This window comes from Myotis lucifugus, unplaced genomic scaffold (assembly GCF_000147115.1).
Source record: "Myotis lucifugus unplaced genomic scaffold, Myoluc2.0 scaffold_4, whole genome shotgun sequence".
NCBI classification, from domain to species: Eukaryota; Metazoa; Chordata; class Mammalia; order Chiroptera; family Vespertilionidae; genus Myotis; species Myotis lucifugus.
This window is the reverse complement of record NW_005871052.1, coordinates 1,431,923-1,451,621: the sequence shown is the minus strand read 5'-3', so window position 1 is coordinate 1,451,621 and position 19,699 is coordinate 1,431,923. Positions and strand designations below refer to the sequence as shown.

General features: G+C 34.7%; 1 protein-coding gene across 3 annotated transcripts in view; it reads right to left on the bottom strand.

Annotated features, from left to right (window-relative positions):
• The window catches only part of POF1B (POF1B, actin binding protein), a 69,637-nt gene extending 50,182 nt beyond the window's left edge, over positions 1-19,455 (bottom strand). For 2 of the 3 annotated variants that reach the window (XM_014465028.2, XM_006082805.1), the window contains exons 1-4: positions 19,357-19,455; positions 18,894-19,217; positions 3,843-3,917; positions 1,496-1,576 (exon numbers count right to left, since the gene is read on the bottom strand). In XM_014465028.2, the coding sequence (XP_014320514.1) occupies positions 1,496-1,576; positions 3,843-3,917; positions 18,894-19,178 (441 nt within the window). In that variant the 5' untranslated portion in view covers positions 19,179-19,217; positions 19,357-19,455. The remainder of the gene's footprint in view (positions 1-1,495; positions 1,577-3,842; positions 3,918-18,893; positions 19,218-19,356) is intronic. The other variant, XM_014465033.2, reaches the window with a different exon arrangement.
• Between the last annotated feature and the right edge of the window lie 244 nt (positions 19,456-19,699).

The following is a 19,699-nucleotide window of genomic DNA, read 5'->3' as shown; positions in this document are numbered from 1 at the left end:
TCCTTATGGCCTCCTCCCTGACACCATTTTCAGATTTGTTGCTTAAACATTTGATTCTGCAAAAGAAGGAGCAAGCAGTTCTCTTTCGATATTTACACAAATACATTGAAACTCAAGCAAATACCTGAAACAATCACCCCCAACACAGAGAATGCATGCTCACAGGCTCTCTCTCTCTCTCTCTCTCTCTCTCTCTCTCTCTCTCTCTCTCTCTCACACACACACACACACACACACACACACACACACACACACACACACACACCAGCCTCCCTGGCTAAAGAAATATGAGAAAGTGATTTAAAAATAAAGAAAGAAGAGTGGAGATTGATACAAACAAAAGAATAGTACATCCTCCTCATCTACCTAGAATAGTACCAAGTGTGTTGACCTAATTTAACCCTTTGCTTACCACAGCTGAAGCAACTGATCAAATTTATTTTGTGAAAAAGGGAAGGGTTGTTTCCTGCAATAATGAAGAGATATAATAAAGAGCAAAGCAAAGAGCAGCTGTGTTATTATCTGGGCCACACTGTTTCTATTTGTGAAACTTTTGTATTTGTAACGCAATAGGAAAACCTCCTGTTGCAGCTAAAGAAGGGCCATGTCTGAATGCACGTGTGCGCGCAGGTGTGTGTGTGTGTGTGTGTGTGTGTGTGTGTGTGTGTGTGTGGTGTGGTGTGTTTGAAGAAGTGTTATTACTGCGGGGGGGAAAGTTTTCTTAATTTTATCCTCAAAATAGATAACAATATCTTAGCTTGTAAAATATAAGGTCATATGTTTTATATAAGTATGTAGTTTTCAAGAGCCCATCAATGGGAACAAAAGTTCATACACCATATGCAACAAAGGCATGGGGACACTTTTGAACTTTTCATTTTCTTCTTCTAACCCATATCTCAATGGCATATTTAAATATACTAAATACTCGAACCTGCGATATAACAACTGATAGCCATATATATATATATGTTTCTTTATTGATTTCAGAGAGGAAGGAAGAAGGAGAGAGAGATAGAAACAATGATGAGAGAGAATCATTGATTGGCTGCCTCCTGCATGCCCCCCACTGGGAATTGAGCCCGCAACCCGAGCATGTGCCCTTGGCCAGAATCAAACCTGGGACCCTTCAGTCCGCAGACCAATTCTCTATCCACTGAGCCAAACTAGCTAGGGCACAACGGATAGCTTTTATATGAAGCTTATGAAAGAACTTTTCCCCTTTTTTCTTTGGTTCAAAGTGCACAGAAATCCTTGTGGCACAGGGGTGGGGCTATGAAGTAGATTTTATAACCCAATGATTTATATACTTCTTGGAACTCTTACAGCTCTGAGTCAGAATGTATGGGCACATGATTGTCTAGAATTATGGTGATTAAGAATTAACTTTATAACCAGAAGAAAGTCCAACAATCTGATTTTAGGGATATGGTAACTGACTCACACGTCTAAGGAATTATAGGTTGGGACAAGATTTTTGTGTGACATGGATTACCTGTTCAGGATTTTGTACTATATATCTCCTAATAGTGGTCTGTGGATATGTAGTGACTTTTACTATTGGAGAATGAAGTTCCTGTGAAGAAAAGATAAAAAATGCATATAATTATAGTTATTTAGTGACCTTGGAGCCATCAATAATAATAGGGAGCAATTTTCAGAGTAAAAGTTTTAGTCATTTGCATAAATAATGACATCTGACTTAGTGTTGTCATTAATTTCAGTCTCAAAAACATGTATGAAAGCATATGTTTATGTGCTGAGCACTGTGCTAGGTATTTCTATTATACTAATTTCATGGTAAATTCATCACACCTTCTAAATTATATTTTATGAGAGTTTCAAAATATTTCTTTCATTATAAATGCTTCCACATGATTTGAAAAATATAGCATAATATTTATGAATTATATCTGTTTGAAAAGGACAACCTATATTTTTTTAAAAATGGAAGGAGATGCAAAGAGAAAACTGTGTGTATGTGTGTGTGTGTGTGTGTGTACTTAAACACTTAAATCTTCAGTATAGTGGTGGGGAGGGCCATAAATAACATTAAAAGGAAGACAAAATACTAAAACAAAGTAATTTGCAAACTTTTGAAGGAAAAAGAGTCAATATTATTAATACAATGAGAGATTTTATACCTCAGTAACAAGAAAATCTTCACACTAATAGAAAAATGAGCAAACGGCATATAATAGGAGAAAAGCAAATGGTTATTAAATAACAAAAGCATTCAACCAAACTAGGAATCCATAAACATAACAAAAGAACACCATGTTTTAACTGGAGAAATTTGTAAAATATGTTGATAGGGTGTAGTAGCAGGAGCTCTTTCCTATGGTGAAGGGAAAGATTAAATAATCACATGTAGGCAAAACTATGTAGCCATCAAAATAACTACCTTGAGTAATGAAAATTTACATGAAAAAACTCACAATATTATATAAGGTTATGTGAAAATGAAGATATAAAATGCGTATATGGCATGATCACAATTTTTTATTTGAATGGAAGGATACAAAATACTAAGAGTAGTATCTCTAGGTAAGGGAGGAGATCATGAAGGAGTTTTATTTTTTTCTTCTTCATGTTCTTTTATAGTGCCACAATTCTACAATAAACATATTTTTATTGTCAGAAATAAAACATACAGTAAACCCAATTTTAAAGTCCTTTTATTATGAGAAATATCAGTGAATGCAATTTTCTGACAGGATTTAAGTATAGTGAATAGCACTATGATTTAAGTGGACTCACTTTTCTGAGGTAATTATATCTTGGTGGTCCAATAGGACTCCATTTTAAATTCAGTTATAGCCTTTATACCACTGTCTTGTGTTTTGTCATGTATATGACCCATGTTAGTCTGTGAGCTCTTTGGGAGTAATAATGGGGTCTAATTCATCTTTGTGCAATATTTGGTACATACTTGGCACTAAGCAAATGTTTGCTGAATAAATGCATGACTCCAAATGACCTAGTTCCAGGTTAGGCCAAATTGGGATGAGGTAGGCAAACTTTTCTTTGATAATCTTTTTTGTTCTGCATAATATCACCTTTTCCTTACTGTACCCAAATTCTAGGGACCAGTTTTTGTCCATCTGTGCCTATACTGTCCAAGTTCACACCCTGAAACCTCATCTTTCTCTCTTATCCTCAAAATCCCATACACTTTATACTCCCCTACTATGTAGTAACACAATTTGGATGTTTTATATTTTATGTTCTTAGAATCTACTTTTTGAGATATGGTGACTATCTCATTAAACACATATTTGTTAATATGGCATTTCAGTATTATTATTGTCTCTTTTAAAGATCTAATGCTTAGCCTCAAGAATAATCTTAAAAATGGGTATTAGGTCATAAATACTAAGGAATCTAGATCCTTGTGTGTCTTTTAAAGCACAAACTTTTGAGAAGGGTTAGTTCTGACCCTATAAGTTATTCTCTCTGAATGTAAACTCATAGTACTAACATTCACACAGTTAGGTCCTCAATCAATCCAAGATTCTTTTGTGCTCAAATCAAGGACCCTTAAAATATACATAATCACAAGGAGATCCTTGGCTAAAAATAAACTACACTCAAACTAAAAGCAATCAGATTGAGTAGACAATGAAACCGAAAAATCCCAATTCACAGCAATTATTTTAGCACTTTCTTCACATTCTTTGATGGGCTGAACTAATGCTCATATGTGAGAATTCCCTTTCTAGTTTTATGTTCCTGGCATTTTTGAATGTGTAAAACCCTTGAGGGTCTAAAGATTGTTTAAGCATATGAGCAAGGCTTACATTAAAAGAAAATAATAAAATCTAATCTGTAAAATCTTTTACCTGCTCAGTAGTTGGGGTCATGTGTAGAGTGCTTGGGGTACAAGTAGATATTTTCAGAGTTGGAGAATGGAGTTCCTGTTGAGAGAAACAAAAAGCGGTTCAGAAATTGTTACTGATCTATGTCATTTGAATGCATTATTTTCTTTATTTTTATGATAACCCAATTTATCAGAAATAAGAATGTTATGCTTTCCTAGATGATGTCTATCTATCCAAAGAGCACATTACTGAATTCGTTTGTCAACTTTACATGTAACATAATAAGAAAATAATTTCAACAGTGCTTTCATGATAATGCATTCTTCTTGTACTTTTAGGTTGCATTCTTTTATTCTTTTTTTTATAACTCTGTTAATATACATCCCAATGTATACTATGTCTGCAAATAACAATATGCAAAATTTATCAATCAAAAATGTTAAATGTAAAAATTCTCAAACCAATATAGTAAATTCTCTTTGCAAATTCAACTAAGACCACTCCCCTTAGATTCCTTCCAGCTGACCCTTAATTATGCTTTATTTGGTCTGCGTCTGGTTTAATTTCAAAGAGTAGGTTCTGATGTTTAAAAACCATGAAAGTGAGAGTATGATTTTAATAATGAGTAGATAAAAGTCACTCTATTGATTATCTCAACATTCTTGATTTTTTCTCAAATCAGCAAAGGTGCATAGCTTTCTTAAGAGTTGCAAAGAGTTGATAGTATTACTTAATCTCTTCATATATTACTATAATTTACAACCAATTGACAGAACTCCAGGATATATTCCTATAATGATAAAAGTATTTTTTGAAGAAGGAAGCTACTGAATATCAGAATATGGACTTGCAGAGGAAATACTGACAGACTCATATGGAAGTACAATAATATAGGTGTGACATGCTCTTCTTAAAACAGATCTATGCATTTACTCAATCTGCCAAATGTTCTGCACACCATGGTTTTTCTTTTTCTTTCCTTTGGTTCAACTTGTAACATTTTCATTCTCCCTCTCCCTGTTATATCAAGACCAAAATTTGAGCTTAATGTTACAAGGAAGCCTTTGAATGTGTTTCCAGATTTCCTGTTGGTTGCTGAGGAAAATGCTTTAAAAGGCAGAAAATTTAAGATAGCAGACCAAGCAGGTACATGTTCTTCAGTTTGGGAAAATGGTTACAAATACAACTAAGTTCAGGTGGGTTTGGCTCTCAGATCTAACAAAAGCAGCTTCTGAGAGATAAGGGGAAAAGGGGGTGCTTTTTAGTTATGCAATAGTACATGGACACATTGTAACATAAAATGGTACACAGATCTTTTTCCATGAAGTCAAAGACCTTCCCTTAACCATGCTCCCTGCATCCCAAACCCTTACCCAAAAGTAACCATCATTGTCAGGTGTATGTTTATATATACATATTGCATTTATTAATTTATTATTCTGAAACATTAACCAAACAATATATCTATTGTATTATAGATTAAATATATGTTTCAATTCATTATTTGAAATTAATACATAATGTTCTATAATGTTTGTTTATTACCTTATTTACCAAAATTTAAATTATTTCTGGATTTTCTCTATACTGCAATGAGCATTCTTGTGCAGTGTGATTATTTCTCTTAAATACCACAAAGAAGTGGTATTGCTGGGGCACAGAATATGTGTACTGTTTGTTTTAGCAGATACTGCCCAATTCAATTCCCAAATGGCTAAATTCATACAAATCCACTAGCAATGCATAAAAGTATTCATGTCTGGAGGATGCTTTTCTGCATCTCTTAGGTTTTTTGGCCAGGACTACTAATACTGGGATCACTTCAAGAAGACAGTTTGTGGACACTGTCTGACACCTGGTACAAGGTTTATAAATGGTAGTTATTTCCCCCTCTTTTTAACCAATTCAAATCTGATGACATCAGCACATTAAACAGAACGGAACTTACTGGCCAAGTGGGCTAGCTTTTAAGATAAAAGAGTGTGCTGTGAAGTTTTATACATTTTCAGAAATTAACACAAGTAGGCCTACACACAAAACCCCCCACATCCATATCTCTATCAATATCCATATCTATATCTATCTATCTATCTATCTATCTATCTATCTATCTATCTATATATCATAGCTTTAGGACATTTATTCAGCTGCTAAGGTAGCAAATATTTAAAAGGGGAATTGGTACATTTGCACAAAAACTAGTCTGATTCTATTTGCACAAAAACTAGTCTGATCCTAAAATAAAATATCCAAATTTCTTATATTTAGAAAGCTGACACATTAATTCTTAAATAATTAAGACTTATTATTAATTATTAATTAAGATTATAACTTAATTATTTTGAGTCTGTTATTAGAATTGATCTAGGCAAATATGGCTTGCAATCCTCATAAAAACAGAACAAATGGGATGGCTACAAAAAGTAAAATTTAAGGTGGTAGCTTGATATGCATCAAAGAACATTAAGATATATGATGCTGATCAGGGTGAAAAACTGTAGTAGTATTAGGGTGATTATAAGGTGGAAAAGCAATCTGAATATAAAGTTTATTAATTCCAGAAAGACTTGCTAAAGAAAACTCTTTCCCTGGAAATCTACAGAATTAGGTATGATGGTCTGAGTAAATGTCCAAAATGTACATTATCTTTTTTAAAAAAATTTTTTAAATATATTTTATTGATTTTTTTACAGAGAGGAAGAGAGAGGGATAGAGTTAGAAACATCGATGAGAGAGAAACACTGATCAGCTGCCTCCTGCACACTCCCCACTGGGGATGTGCCTGAAACCAAGGTACATGCCCTTGACCGGAATCGAACCTGGGACCCTTGAATCCGCAGGCTGATGCTCTATCCACTGAGCCAAGCCAGTTAGGGCAACATTATCTTGATAATGGAAGGCACTCCAGTGGTATCTAGCTCCAGCAAGTCATCCCTCAAATAACTATTGCCCATTCCATAGGAATTGATAAAAATGTGAATGAAGAGGATGCCTTAGTTTTAAAGGCACCCCAGGAATAGGAGTTTAACTCGCCCTCTTGATAACCTGTTCAGTGTTTAATTTTAAGTGTCCCTGATCTGCATATAGCTTACCTAAATCCTTCATGTTGAAGTCATTAAATTCAAAAAATAGTTACATCTTTTGTTCTTATGCTCTCTGTGACACAGCCCCTGGGGTGCCTTTTATTAAATTAACAAAATAATTAAAATTTTGGGAAGGGGTGAGTGGTGATTACTATCGTAATATAATGGAAAGAGACCTATACATGGAGTCAGGAGCCCTGGGTTCTACTTCTAGTTATATTACTAGATAACTGTGTGATATCAAACAACTCACATCATCTCCCTGAGCTTCAGTTTCCTTGTGTGAGAAATGGTATGTAGGTGTGTGCTAGTGTGGATTAGAGGATCTTAAACTCTCCTTTGTATTTCTAATATTCTGTGAAGATAGGAGATCATTCCCAACGTATTTTTCCATGGAGACAAAATAGTTTCAAATCCTTTAAACTTGTCAGTCTTTTCTTTTGGTAATGATAACTATCACCTATTAAAAGCTTTCTGTGACAAATATGTTACACAGATTGTCCTTTTTAAAATATATTTCTATTGATTTCAGAGAGGAAGGGAGTGGGGGAGAGAGATAGAAACAATGATAAGAGAGAATCATTGACTGGCTGCCTCCTGCACTCCCCTCACTGAGGTTTGAGGCTGCAACCTGGGCATGTGCCCTTGACTAGAATCAAACCCAAGACTCTTCAGTCCGCAGGCCGAGACTCTATCCACTGAGCCAAACCAGCTAGGGCTACACAGATTATCTTAATATTCAAAACAACCCCATGAGGAGGATTCTACTATACCCTTATTTTACATATGAATAAAGTTAGAGAGAGATTGGTTAAGTAACCAAATGAAGATCACACAGTTAATACTAAGGTGCTGGAGCTGAAAATCAAGTACCATGATTTCAGAACTCACGCTCTTAATTACTATACTTTGCCACATATATAGCATATGTCATTATATTTTCTGCTTTTCAAGTTATAGAACATAATTCTACTCTTAAATTTGACTAGTCCTTATAATAGGGGGGTAGATATTTGTCCTTTTTATTATTTACTGTCAAAGGCAACTTTTGGGTGCCTGAAAACAAGAGAGCCACCCAAAAGTGACTGTGTGAGAGAATGGCTCTGATTAAATAATTTAAACTTCTACAAATCAAATAGATTTTTATAAACTGTGCCATATATTTATAGTGTGTACTCTGAAGCCTCTAAACTAAAAAGAAAATTTTTACTTAGTACTCATATTACTTAAGTCCTTCAATTTTTCAAGTAAGGCCCTACCTTTTTAATCAAATATTCAGCATAGTATTCAATCATTTATTCCTGTGCCTCAGATTTGCTAAATACATAAATATTGTCTTGGAAACTTTTTTTGGTAGAGGTATAGTGAAAAATAATTTTGTTTGTAATTAGGTGGGCTCAGCTTTAGTATAAAATTCAGGTCTTCTTTTCCCATACTGCCTAAAGTAACAATTTTCAGCTTTGGGAAAGTTGTAGCATCCCTCTTCCTCCTTTTGCTCCTCTTCCTCCTGCTCATCCTCCTTGTATAAACTACATATGGAATTACTAATTCTAAGATCAAAGTGGATTGAAATCAGTCTGCTTTTGGGGATAATTTCATTACGTCACTCGAGATAATTGTCCATACCTTGATATACCCTAAATCACAGCTAGTCACAATACTATCTTTTTTCTGTTTGCTAAAACAGCTGTTTTTCTGAGTTAGAAAATCATATGAAATGGAAAAGGAGCAAGTTTCCCTGTTATTTACCTCAGTGAGAGAACTTTTGAGTAGCTCAGTGCAGTGGAGAAATAAAGGAAAACAGGAGCTGGAGAGGTGTTATTTTCCTTCACACCTTAAAAACTTAGCACATGCTTTTTTAAAATATTAAAAACAGCACATACTCTCTAAATAGCATGATTATTTCAGGGTAAGACCAATAAAATCAGATCAGAAACTATTTTTGTCCTCTAATATATTTTTTATACTTTCTGCCCTGATAATGGAACATTGGAATGGAAAAAAATATACAGTAAGGGTAATCATCAAATGATTTGCTGAAATCAATAAATATAAACTTGTTTAAACTGAAAATACTTTAGTAAGTAGGTTAAGTGAGATAGCTGATACAGTAGAAATATCAAGAGCTAGTTTCTAAACCCAGGGCATTCATTAACCAGCTGGTATGACTTGGAAAATTTATTTTGAGCTATTTGAGTCTTGATTCCTTTATTTGTCCAAGACAAATAACGCACAATGTGTATTTTTATTTGTATACTGTACAATTTGTACAGTGGCTGTAATAATGCTTTTCCTATTTAATATTTGGAGTTCTAGTGAGTAAAAATGTATGTAAAAGAATTTTGAAAAATAAAACGTACCATCTATTTATATAAGGCATTATTTTTACTGGATTGGTTACATGTGCAACAAAGTTATTTGTTCAATATTTCTTATGTAATGGTATTGAAAGAGATATAAAAGAACTATAAGAACTTACTATGGAAGTTCTGAGAGCTAAGAGATAGTTTTCTAGAGAACTATTCTTAGATGTAACTACGTTTGTGAAAATTTAATATAATTTATGCAGGAATCTATGCATCAAGCTGAAGCCTGTGTTAGAAGAGAAAGGGGTAAATAATATGTTTGAGGACAAAACTATTTCCTTGGAAAGTTCTAAATGTATTTTGGTGTGTGGACAAGTACTGAACAGTATTAGTAGTTTTATGAGGGAATTTTGGAGCACATAACTCAACCAATTACAGAATAACTGAGTTAAGATTCAATAAATAAAAACACTTTACTTAGACAGAATTTCAGTAGCGGGGGAGGTAGAGGGACTGTCTTTATAAGCAAATTAATTAACACCTTCAAGCTAATTTGTTTACAGGAAGTATCACAGCAAATCCCAGGGAAATGATATAATGAGAGATCAGAATCACTAACCCTTTAAATCATTGATAAAATAAGGAATCATAAATGTTTGTCCATAGGGAAAATATAAATAAAAAATAAACAAGTGAAATCCAGTTGCTTAAAGGAACATGAGAACCAGAATAGAATACTAATTGACTTTTAAAATAGCTCCTTATGTTTAATGTGTTGTTTACTTTTATAAAAAGACAATTTGTGTCCTACTACCCATTTTCAGTTCAAAAAGAGGGAATCGAAGAGTGAAACCCACAAATAATCCTTGTCATATATCTTTATTAAAGCCAGTGCTGACAGCCACATTCATATATTTTTGCAAGCCTTAATCACAAAGACAGGGGGCGAGCGGGGAAGAGAGGGGAACAAGCGGAGAGGCAGAATTTCCATTCTATTCTTCCAAACATTTATTTTGATTTGTGTTTGTGTTTTGATTTTTAAAAAATCTCAACTCTCAACAGATCATGATTGGGGGAAAAAAGACAACAGAAATTATAATACTTGATATAAGTACATATAGTTAAATGATTAAAAGTGATACTCGCTTTAAGATGGAGACCACATCTGGAATAAATTTGGAAGTGCAATATTGCATTGAGGAGAGGGTAAGAAGATTCAGGGTTGGAGAAGATATCTTAAAGTATACGGCTTTCCAGATGGATTTTGAGGGATAGGTAGAATTCCAGCAGAAATATGAGGGAAGGGTGAATGTTGCCAGAGCGAGGGATAGAGTGAACAAAGTGGGGTGGGTAGGAAGGAAGCAAAATCGTCAGTTTATTTATGAAACTGAGAGTAATATAGTGTGTCTGGAACATCAGGTAGGAGGAGTTGAGTACTGTGAGAGAGGACTATAAAAATAGGATGGGACTATCCTAAGGAGGTCCTTTAACATCAAGGTAAGGAGTTTGAACCTAACTTTGGAACTTGATTATCAAAAATTTTTAAAAGATTCTGAATTACAAACCAAATGCCATTTTATTACTGAGTTCATAATTTTTACAATAAGGTACAAGCTAATTTTATTTCTTCATATTATTTCTAGTGAAGTGCTGCCAAAGCATTTATGAGATTTAAGTAACTAAATTCAATCATGTTATTATCCAGTGATAGAGCCTTGTATATTTTTATACAAAATCCTATATAATAAAGAGGTGATATGCAAATTGACCATCACTCCAACATACAAGATGGCCTCCCCCATGTGGACACAAGATGGCCAGCAGGAGAGGGCAGTTGGGAGGAACCAGGCCTGAAAGGGAGGACAGTTGGGGGGACCAGGCCTTTAGGGGAGGGCAGTTGGGGGTGACCCAGGCCAGCAGGGGAGGGCAGTTAGGGGTGACTGGGCCAGCAAGAGAGGGCAGTTGGGGGCAATAGGGCCAGCAGGGGAGCAGTTAGGCACAGATGAGGCCATCAGGGGAGTGGTTAGGGGGTGATCATGCTGGCAGGCAGAAGCAGTTAGGGACAATCAGGCAGGCAGACAGGCGAGCGATTGGGAGCCAGCAGTCCTGGATTGTGAGAGGGATGTCCGATTGACAGTTTAGGCCCGATCTCAGACATCCCTCAAGGGGTCCCTGATTAGAGAGGGTGCAGGCTGGGCTGAGGGACACACACACCCCCGTGCATGAATTTCGTGCACCGGGCCTCTAGTAATCAATAAAATGTATGAGAATAATATAAAAACCCTGAACAGCAACAATAATATCTGCCTTCTTGGTAAATAACATAATATTTTTAAAGAATTGAAATGTTCATTTACATTATTTATTTATGCCCAAGCTTATGTCCCAAAAGATTTTAAGTGATTCATAATGGGAGCACCTATAAGAAAATGATCCCAAAGTATAAATAAGAATCAGATATTGGAGACTGTGTAACATAAATAAAAGTCAAATGTGTAGACGAGGAATACACAGTATACTGTTGTGGTTAAAGTACAGATCTGGAGATAGACTGCTAGATTTAAATCCTAGTTCTACTATACACTAGTTGTATGAACTTGAGCAAGTCATATAACATCTCTGTGCCTTGATTATCTCATCTTTTAAAAATGGTTGTGATATTTGAACTTTTACTGAAGTTTAAAAATTCAATAGGTTAAGGGAGATAGGCAGTTTCAGAGAGACTATGAAACACAGTTCATAGTCCCAAAAGAAAGGAAGATGCATTTTTAGGAGGAGATATTTTTCATCTTATTCCTCTTTTTAACCATTTGCTCTGTCAAAAACTGAGGTTCAGGGAAAAATTCACAGACAAAAGTATAGATATATGCATACACACATGAAAATCTTTCACTCAAGTTTTTTTTATTGAAGGTTTATTAAGTTAATTTTTCCTGTACTGAAATAGTCACTCTAAACTTATACTTTGATAATGTGTGCCTTCATTTTTTGTTTCATTCCTATGTACCCACTGTATCTGATTATGTAAATTGGCAGCACTTTGATCACACATTTGTACCATCATGAATTTCTTTGAATGTGATGATCTTAGAGGCATTTTTATATTTAAATGAGCAGCTTGAATATATAGATCTGCCATTTCCAGTAGGCCTCTCTGTAATTGTCTTTAACTGTACTATCCAACTAGCCATATGTGGTTGTTAAGCACTCAAAATGTAGCTACTGCCACTGAGGAACTGAATGCCTATTTAAATTTATTTGATGCTAATTAATTTAAATGTAAATAGCCACATTCTATCCCATTGGAAGTTCAATTCTACAGAAAACATTAGGTAAGAGGCAGACTGCAAGCAAGCTTTCATGCTCAGTGTTACTATGATTTAAAAAGGAAAAAAGAAAAAAAAACATGAAAAAACTCTATTTCAAATATTGAAGTTCAAGTTCTAAGACTCTAAGAGTATGAGAACTTCCAAATTACTCTTTCTAAAGGATATTTATGCCAGTAGATATTATAAATATATTCCTACTGTTATACTCTTTTGATCATATACCATGAATTTTAGAAAATTGCTTTAATGCTTTTCCTTATTAGTCTTTCTTAGCTAGTAGAGCCCTAATAAGCTTTTCAAGCATATGTGTTTGCCTCATCTTTCCAGTGCGAAAGAAACTCTTACTTTATAGTCTAGTCATTAAGTTTATTAACTTATTTTGTCTGTGCAGGTAGGGGCTTTTTTGGATACATTTTATAAGATAATAATACCAATGGAAAAAAATCATTGAGTGCCAAATCTGTGCCAGTCATTGTGTTGGACACCTTCACATGTTATCTTATTCAATATTCACTACACCTCTGAAGGAAGGTATTATTGTCCTCACTTTACAAATGAGAACACTGAGGCTCCGAGAAGTCAAGTAATTTATTCTAGGTAATGCAGCATTAACACTTACTATGTGTCAGGGCAGTGAGCTGTGTGTTATTCGCCATACATATTGCATTTGCCTCTAACAACAAACCTATGAGTTAGATGTTAATTCCCCATATTATAGATGGGGCAACTGAGGCATATAGCTAGCAAGCCCTCGAGCCAGGAATTAAACCCAAGAAGTTTAAAACCTAAGCCTACACTCTTAGCCATTACACTAGAGAGTGTCATAGTTTGCTTCTGTCAAAGTCGCCACTGAACATTTATTATTTGCAGCTCTCCAGAGACACATTCCACATAGATTCACTTGTATGGGCATTTTCTACACACAGTGTTATCTGCGACTGATCTTTAGTCTCTGCAAAATATGAACCTCTTCAGCAAATAACTTTTGGTTTTCATTTTCCTATTGATAACTCTGATCTAAGAGTTAAAGACCTTGGTGCAATAGATGCAGGAGAGATGGTGAGATGGCTGGGAATGAGAATCAGGTAATAAACAGAGGAAATTACATACATAGTGCTGGATTTGGGTCTCTAAATATTTGGAAGCTTATTGAAATGAACATGGAACATTTTCATGTTGTCTAATTTAAATTTTAAAACTTTACTTGGAAACTAGTAAATAATATAATGTTCAAAGAAGAAAGTCATGGGAGCCTTGTGGATGCTACTATCAGTCCTAATGACTGAGAATCACTGAAAGTAATAATAGGAACATCCTAGGCTGAACAGTTTCCAAATAGGCAATATGTTTAAAAACCACCTGACATTTATGCTGAAAAAATTTGCCAAGATAAATTTCCATTTGCATAAGTTCCCAGAATAGTATGGGAGATATTTTGTTAGAACCTTTCAAAGCCAGTGATGTGGTTAAACACCTGCCTTAGGTTATTGTTGAGATGTTATTCTGAACTTTGTACAGGAAGAAACTTGTAAAGTACAATGATCTGTCTGTAGATGAAATAAACACTTCCTTAATTAAAGTCTGATTCTGTTCTCATGTAAAGAAAGTGATAAAAATTACTAGAATGTTCTAGTAATAGAACTACTTCCCCTCATCCCTTTCTTCCAATAGCAATTCTCATTTAAGAGACTCATTCCAAGATATTTTCTCTTATTTTCCTACAGGAAACTAGGACAGAAAATACAGTATACAGCCTCTTTGCAGTACGTGCTTTTTGTCTTTAAAAAAGTGAGAAGTATATATGCTCTACTGGAAGTCAAAAATTATCACTATTGAAATAGCTGCTGGTATGAAGAAAAAGTTAGCTCAAATAGACTAGTTTAGAAATGTTTTCACTTTTAAATGGGGTTTGAAAGCATGACAGATATCCCAGTTGTTTTACCATGAATTATCAAGAAAGTAAATTTGGATCAAGACAGTTAAAGGACAAGTTCACCCCCCTTCCCCTTGTCTCAAGTCCCCCACCTTGACACACACACACACACACACACACACACACACACACACACACACACAACAGCTTGTGTGTGAGTGCCATTGACTGAAAACAGGCCCAGAAATTATCAAACCTCCCTTAAACAAAAGGCAAAGACAACTGGCATGGACAATTTCATCCAACAATTAGGTACACTCACAATTTGTATAGCTTAATTTAATTGTAAACACAAAGGGGATGACCAAGGTTGAAAATGTGTGCCTCTTTATCCTATGACCTCATTCCTTTTGCAGGCAACCTACTTCCCTGAACAATCATTCACTTTAGTGACCACACCTTTGAACAAACCACGCCCTTGAACAACAATTTATCAAAGCACCATGTCCCTCCCCACAGAACAGAAAAAAAATTCTGATAGTCTATAGAAATCCTGGCACAATAAGGGAGCTATTCACAATCTTTGTAACAAAAGAAAAGGGAAACAAATAATGTAACAAAGATAAGCCCAGCTGAATAATTACTGAGAGCAGAGACCATTTATAAACACCCATTCTCCCCTGGGCCGCTCTCTAGAGTTAAATTTGTTTGCAAGTTTCAAATTCAAAAGAATGGTAACCCATATAACACATACATTAAGAGGTTCCTTCTTTCACCCAAATTTGGTGTATTCAATAAAATGAGAGATGGCCAAAACACAAAATAAAATTTAAAAATGAAATACAGATATATGGGATACCTAAATCTAGGTCCTGTATATCTATTTGTAATATGGCCTCTCCCTAGATGAGCAAGTGGTATTTATCCCAATAATCACAGTGCTTTCTACATAATAGACACCTAATAAATATCTGTTCAATGAATAACTGGTATTAAAAACATATTTTCATCTATTTCTCTCTCACACCACAGAGCTCCTCTGAATACATGGAAAATTCCTTGAACTTCATGAAAAATTAAATTAATGGAATGGAAAAATACATGTCTAGTGAGTAATTAACATCAATGCTACTCATTTGAGACAGTATGTAATTTTGAGTTGTGATGGTAGATTAATATTTAAGCTTTTAAAAGGTTGAGCAGTGAAGTTTTTTATTTTGTTTTATGTGTTTTTTAGAAATACATTTATTCACAGTATCATATTCAGTTTTAAATGCATCTATGACCTTTATTTCACTTGTGATTGATTTTACCTGTTCATATAAATAAACCTGGTAATTTAATTCTATCATCAATTTTGAATATTTCACCAGCAACTGGTTTCTATATTAAAATTTCTCTGAGGAACACTCTATCAATCAGACAAAATAATAACCAAGAGAATCATAAAATATAGCTGATCAGTTATTGGCAAAAAAGAAAGCAACATTATATCTGGAGAAATTGAAAATACATTTACATCTATAAACATCATTTTAGTGCACAAGAAGGCGATAGAGAAAAAACATATACTAAAAAGCCAGATATAGAAAATACTAAAGTGCTGCAAAAAACATTTAGTTAAAACTAAAATTTAAAATATAAGCTAAAATTAAGATTCAGGAAGCAGAGTAGCATCAATTTTGATTTCTCAAAAAAAACATATTTTACTACTGGCAATTATGTATTTTTAAAAAATCATATGAATTTTCTGAATGTCATCCAAACACCAAAATGCTAAAAACAATTAAAGTAAAAGTTTAATTGAATTTATGATGTCCAACCATTTCCCTAGGTGACATGGTCACAAATTCTAGCAGCAGAATAATTGCCAAATACCAACTCAAAATGTGTCTGAAACATAACATATTAAGAGACTTTATTAAAACATAAGACAAACAAAAAAGAATTTTGTATAATATATCCTGCTTGCTTGTGCTTGTCATAATGCATAACAAAGCTATCACCATATCTTACCCAGCCATATCTTAACCTTTTTGTTAGCATGAAGGTAATTTCAAATCAAATTGAGGTTCTACTTTACACAATGCCATCCTTCCAATAAATAGGGAGAAAAAATAAAATAGAAAAGCTTCCTAGTCACATTCTCTGTGGCAACTATCTAAAAGTTTTTTGACAAATTATCTTTTAGTGGAGTTGTTAATCCCCTTTGATATCTAACTCAATTTTAAATGTTTTGGTCAAATTTTCTCTCTTCTTTGTTTCACTAAGGGAATGAAGCTACTTTTTGTTGTTGTTGTTTACCACATATCTAAAATTTCACCTGGATCATTTTCATCCAGCCCTTACTTTTCTTTCCTTTCAATTGCAAATAACTTCAGACTTTACAACATCCATTCAAATCTCTTATCCTAGTTTCTGTGGCCATATTTTTGGTCCCTAGGGTTTCTTATAGAGCCCCCTATGGAGAACTACATTTCTGGATGAAGATAGTCTCCTAATCATCACTTAAACAAATATCAGGTAAGAAGAAGGAAAGTCTTGTAAAAAGCTCGGCCAGCTTGGTCCCAGGATTATTACAAAGGTAAATTGAACTAAAGAGCATACAATAAAATGTATTCCTCAAGTTCTGTAGTCAATATTCATAATTTATCAAATTTCAGCTTTTTAATTTTGTACCTATTTATCTTGCTTTTTCTAGCAATTTGACAAGAAAAGAGGTTAATTGTTTAAATAACTATGACAGATAAGGTGGTTTTAGCATTCTTATGATAATGTAACTGTTGTCTTTGACCTCATTGTTTTGGGGCTACTTAAAAACACAGGTGACACCCACTTAGTTGTTAATTAGCATCTAATATAGATGATTGGAATGTACATTTGCATTATTATCACTTATATACACTAGTATTTTTAAACTTCATATTTTTCTTCCCTTTGAATTCAACATAGGTGGAGTTTTTCTCAACTAAGAAATTACCAACAGTAGATCATGGGTTTTTCTTCACATTTTCCCCTCAAATTAAATTAGAGGTAAAAGAAAAGAGTAATATTGTAGCCTCTGTAGTTGTTGAGTTATATTTTCTCTAAAATTATTTAAAAATAGTTTTATTATATACTTGAGAAATGTTGCTTTATATCTGACTTTAAATTGGTCCCAGGATTATTACAAAGGTAAGTTGAACTAAAGAGCATACCATAAAATGCATTCCTAAAAATTCTGTAGTCAATTTTATGATTTGCCAAATTTCAGCTTTTTAATTTTTATCTATTAATTCATCTTGCCTTTTCTAGCAATTTGACAAGAAATTGAGATTTTAGGGAAAATAATTCATATTATTCCAGATTGGTATGATAATGCAACATAGGATAATATCCCAATGGTTGTATTCTTTTATCTCACTTTCTTTTTAAGCTCTTTACAGTACAAATTGTATCTTGAAAACATAATTTCAGTTTGGACAGAAGTTTCCAGAAAGTTTAAAAACATGAAAATTTAATGTAAAGAAGGTCAAAGAATGAAAACATAGAGCTGTTAATTTTATATAGTCTTGCAATGTTCCTTTACATTCATTGGCATGATTATTAGTACAGATCTTGATGCTGAAATAACCCCTTTACAAACACATTTATTTAATTTTAAAGGGTGTCAGAGTTCCACTCTTTTTAGCTTTCAGATAAGCAATTGCTTACATCTTGCCTTCCTTAATCCTATATCCACTCTTTCAATACTCGTTTACCAATATTCACAAATTATTCACCTTAGCTATGCAAGAGCCCTGTGTCATTTCCAGAATATGAAACACATATGGTAATTCAAACAGGTTTTTGTGCCTGTCATTTATCCTAGAACAGCATACTATTTGCTGAACACAAATATTTGCTTGTCACACAATACATGCCATTGACCCTGAGCCATTATATTTGATACAAAAAATCTATTTCTGATATGAAGTGAATTAACAAAAAATATTCTGTAAAAATTATCGTATTCAAGTTGAGGATTGCTTTGTGGCAGGAGCAAAAGACTACCTCAGATCAGATATTCCAATCAAATGCAACAAAAAATGAGCCATCCTATGCTCTAGTTAAATTATAAAAATTACGGGAACTGATTACAAACAACCACAGGCATGAGTAAATGAAAGAACAGCCAAGAGATGAAATTTTGACTTACTGTACATTGAATATGTAGCTGTATTCCACTGAGAGATAACATTCGTTATAACAGAGGCAGAGAAACAGAAAGAAAAGAAATGACAAAGGACTTGTATGCATGCGTATGAGCATAACCAATGGACACAGATGGGGTGGGGGGTGAGGAAATGTACTGGGGGTTGGGGGCGGCCGGGGAGAGGTCAATGGGGGGAAAAGAAGACTTATGTAATACATTAAACAATAAAGAACTTAAATTTTAAAAAAAGAAATGAGGTTCAAGATTCCCCCTCTCTACTAGCCTGACATAGCTGTCTTTGTGGTACCTGGGAATGGTCGCTCCAAACCAAATTTTGGTAGGAGGAGGAAGTTTTGAGAGGGGAGAGCACTTCCCGGGAGCCGATGGGATCCAAGGCTTGAACCACCTTATTCATGGGTCCACTGTAGGTCCTCACTCGCTCATACACTACATTTTTTTCTGGAGGCTGCTGGGCTTGACTTGACTGATGGTAGCAGTGGTAATGCTGAGGCTGGCACTGCAGCACCTCTGGGAGTTGCTGAATCCCAGAGCTGCTGCTGTTCATCTCATTCCAATAGCTTGAACTCATCATCTTCTCGGTGGTCAGTAAGGTACACACCAGATGTTCTCCCTAAGGAACAAACAGAGAGAAGGAGAGAGACAGAGAGATCATGAAAGGAAAGGATAGGAAGGCAGACAGGCAGGTACATGTACAAGCCTTTTACCAACCACCTCTGTCTATAGTGGTGCCAGGGGGAAATGAGAATTACCTGAGCAGCAGCAGGAGCAGGTCTGGCAGCTGTAGAGGAGGCAGCAAAGTATTTGAACACTAATGGAAAGTGGAGCCACCCTGTGAGATTGCTCCAGGAAATGGTACTGACACGCCTCTGATGGGCGGATTCACCAGACAGGTTTACCTGCCAGGAGAGGCCCTGCATTGCCATGGAGATAGTTCCAAGGCTGCCCAGTAGATAAGGGAATCTGGAAAGAGCAGAAATGTGGAATTTTAGGTCTGAAGCCAGAGCTGCCAAGTCCACAGGCTTGGAAATTCACTTTAACTGTAAATAGGCAGACAAAGACATGCCCCTGCCAAAAGTTATTAGAGAACAAAAA